Below are 2,461 nucleotides of genomic sequence, written 5' to 3'. Positions count from 1 at the left end.
GCATAGTTGGGTTAAAGTAATAAATATTTATCTTCACTCATGTAGGATTTTTAAGGATGAGCATTTACTTTAAACACTGCATCTGTCTGTTAATGTTTCCATATGCCCAAGTGCTTACATATACAGACATAGGCTAGTCATTAGCATGATTTTGGTTCAGGTCTTGGATACTAATCCATGCTTTACAGGTTTACAGTTGACATGTTTGGATCCATAATTATGGATAGAAACAGCTCACTAGTGATAAAGGAGTTTATACTAAGAGGAATCCCACACACAGAGGATCTTCACTTTTTCTTTATTTTGATTTTCTTTGTGATATACATATTTACAATTGCAGGGAACAGTATGCTAATCATAGCAGTTAAAGGGACACCTGCTCTTCATAAGTCCATGTACCTCTTCTTGACAAATCTTTCCTTTCTGGATATCTGCCTTTCCTCTGTTACCTTGCCAAAATTATTGAGTAACTTCCTATCTTGGAAGACTATTCCTTTCAATGAATGTGTATGCCAGTTATATTTCTTCCATTTCTTGGCAAGCTGTGAATGCTTTCTGTACACCGTCATGGCCTATGATCGCTATGTGGCCATATGTCAGCCCCTACACTATACCAGGTTGATGAGCTGGAGAATTTGTATAAGTCTTGCCTGTGGGTGCTGGACAACAGGGTCTCTACATTCTATGACTCACACGCTTTTAACTTTTCTTCTGCCCTATTGTGGTCCCAACACAATAGACTATTTCTTCTGTGATATCATTCCTATATTAAAGCTGGCCTGTACTGATACTACCATCAACAAAACCATAACTCTAGCCAACATTGGAGCTGTTGCCCTGCTCTGCTTCATAATAATCCTTACATCTTATGTACATATTCTTGCTGCTATTATGAAAATCAAGACCGTGAATGCAAGGATGAAAACATTCTCAACATGTGCCTCACATGTAACTGCAGTAATGCTATTTTATGTTCCTTGTGTATTTATATACTTGAGACCCTATTCTGGATCCTCAGGGGATAGTTTTATAGCTATTTTCTACACACTTCTCACCCCACTTCTAAACCCAATCATCTACAGTCTAAGAAACAAAGAGGTCAAAGTAGGTTTGAAGGAAATTCTAAGAGGACATCTGTTTAACAGTTGCTAACAGTACATTATTTGTATTACACAGGGACATTTCTGTGTCAAATACAATCATTAGTGGTTCTAAAGGCAGAAGTTTTTTTTACCTTAATGTATGCTATCCCGTGCTGAGGTAAAAAACCCTCTGTGTGCAGCTCCCCCCCCCTTATACTTACTTGAACCCAATATCTCGGTCACATCGCTGCTCTCTCTCTCCCTCCTCCCTGGCTCAGAGGCATCAGTCAGAGCCATTGGTTCCAGTTGCTGTCAATCACAGGCAGTGAGGAGGAAGCAGGGGGTGGGGCCGAGGAGCACTGTTTGTGTCAATTGACACACAAAGCATGGCTTGGGAGCGAGCTTGCATGAGTGCCCCCATAGCAAGCAACTTGCTATGGGGGCACTTAGCGGGGGGGGGGGAGCCAGGAGTTCCAGCCGGGTACCTGAGAAGAGCAGGATAAGGGCTGCTGTTTGCAAATCATTGCACAAAGCAGGTAAGCATACAGTGTTTGTTAATTAGAAAAATACCTTTAAATCACTTTAAATCTGAACCTCATGCAGGTATTTTTGCAGTCATGTAGTCATTACAAACTTGTGTGTTGATAATACACATGCTGACAGAAGGAGAGAACACTCTGAGGTGAGAAGTGAGCAGAGTTGATAACTTATCAGTGTGCTGCCTCTTCATTGTCCATTCATAGGATAAGGGAAGGTAGGTGACCTAAATGTATTCAGGTTTAAACATTTTTTCAATTAAATTTACATTAAAGATGCACTGGAATTCTCTGATTATGTCAGTGGTAGAGTATTGTATTGTATTAGCCAACGGTTAAGTGATTTTAAGTAAGTTTAAGAGATGCGCTTTATTGACTAACCTTAAAATGGTTGTTAAGCCACTCCGTTCTCTTTACACAAATGTCTCTGTTTGCTAATGACAAGTGTTCCAGTGTGTGTGCTTTATAAATAAAGTGCCGTTTTATACCTGATTTGAGCTTGGTGCTCACGTGACTGGCCAGCTCTCCCCTCTGCCGATCTGACAGCTAGAGCAGAAGGGGCCGAGAATCCCCTCGCTGATGTCAGTCGAGAGGGAAGGAGAACAGGAGGATAGAGGAGGCTGGTCACGTGGGGGTCGAGCAGTGCTCTAAAATAAAGTATAGAATGACACTTTCTTTTTAAAACACACACACTGGGACACTTATCATTAGCAAACAGAGACGTTTGTGTGAAAATTTAAGAGTAATTTTAGCAGCAGGAGGGGAGGGGCGGGCACTTGTAAGAGGTGACAGGCAGAGAGGGAGGGGGGAGAGCAGAGAGGAGAGCTGTGGATGACGGAGGCA

The 2,461-nt window shown here is 41.7% G+C and overlaps 1 protein-coding gene across 1 annotated transcript; it reads left to right on the top strand.

The window, feature by feature from the left end:
* The first annotated feature begins 219 nt into the window (after nucleotides 1-219).
* Nucleotides 220-1,152, top strand: LOC141114205 (olfactory receptor 10G2-like). Its single transcript, XM_073607792.1, has one exon. It carries the CDS (start codon nucleotides 220-222, stop codon nucleotides 1,150-1,152), a length of 933 nt encoding a protein of 310 aa, XP_073463893.1.
* Nucleotides 1,153-2,461: the final 1,309 nt, after the last annotated feature.

Source organism: Aquarana catesbeiana, linkage group LG01 (genome assembly GCF_042186555.1).
Source record: "Aquarana catesbeiana isolate 2022-GZ linkage group LG01, ASM4218655v1, whole genome shotgun sequence".
Lineage (NCBI taxonomy): Eukaryota > Metazoa > Chordata > Amphibia > Anura > Ranidae > Aquarana > Aquarana catesbeiana.
The sequence above is the reverse complement of the archived record's forward strand: the minus strand, read 5'-3'. Positions and strand labels throughout refer to the sequence as shown.

Excerpts from the sequence above, each read along its gene's own strand:
- LOC141114205 (XM_073607792.1), top strand. The coding sequence starts at position 220 with ATGGATAGAAACAGCTCACTAGTGATAAAGGAGTTTATACTAAGAGGA.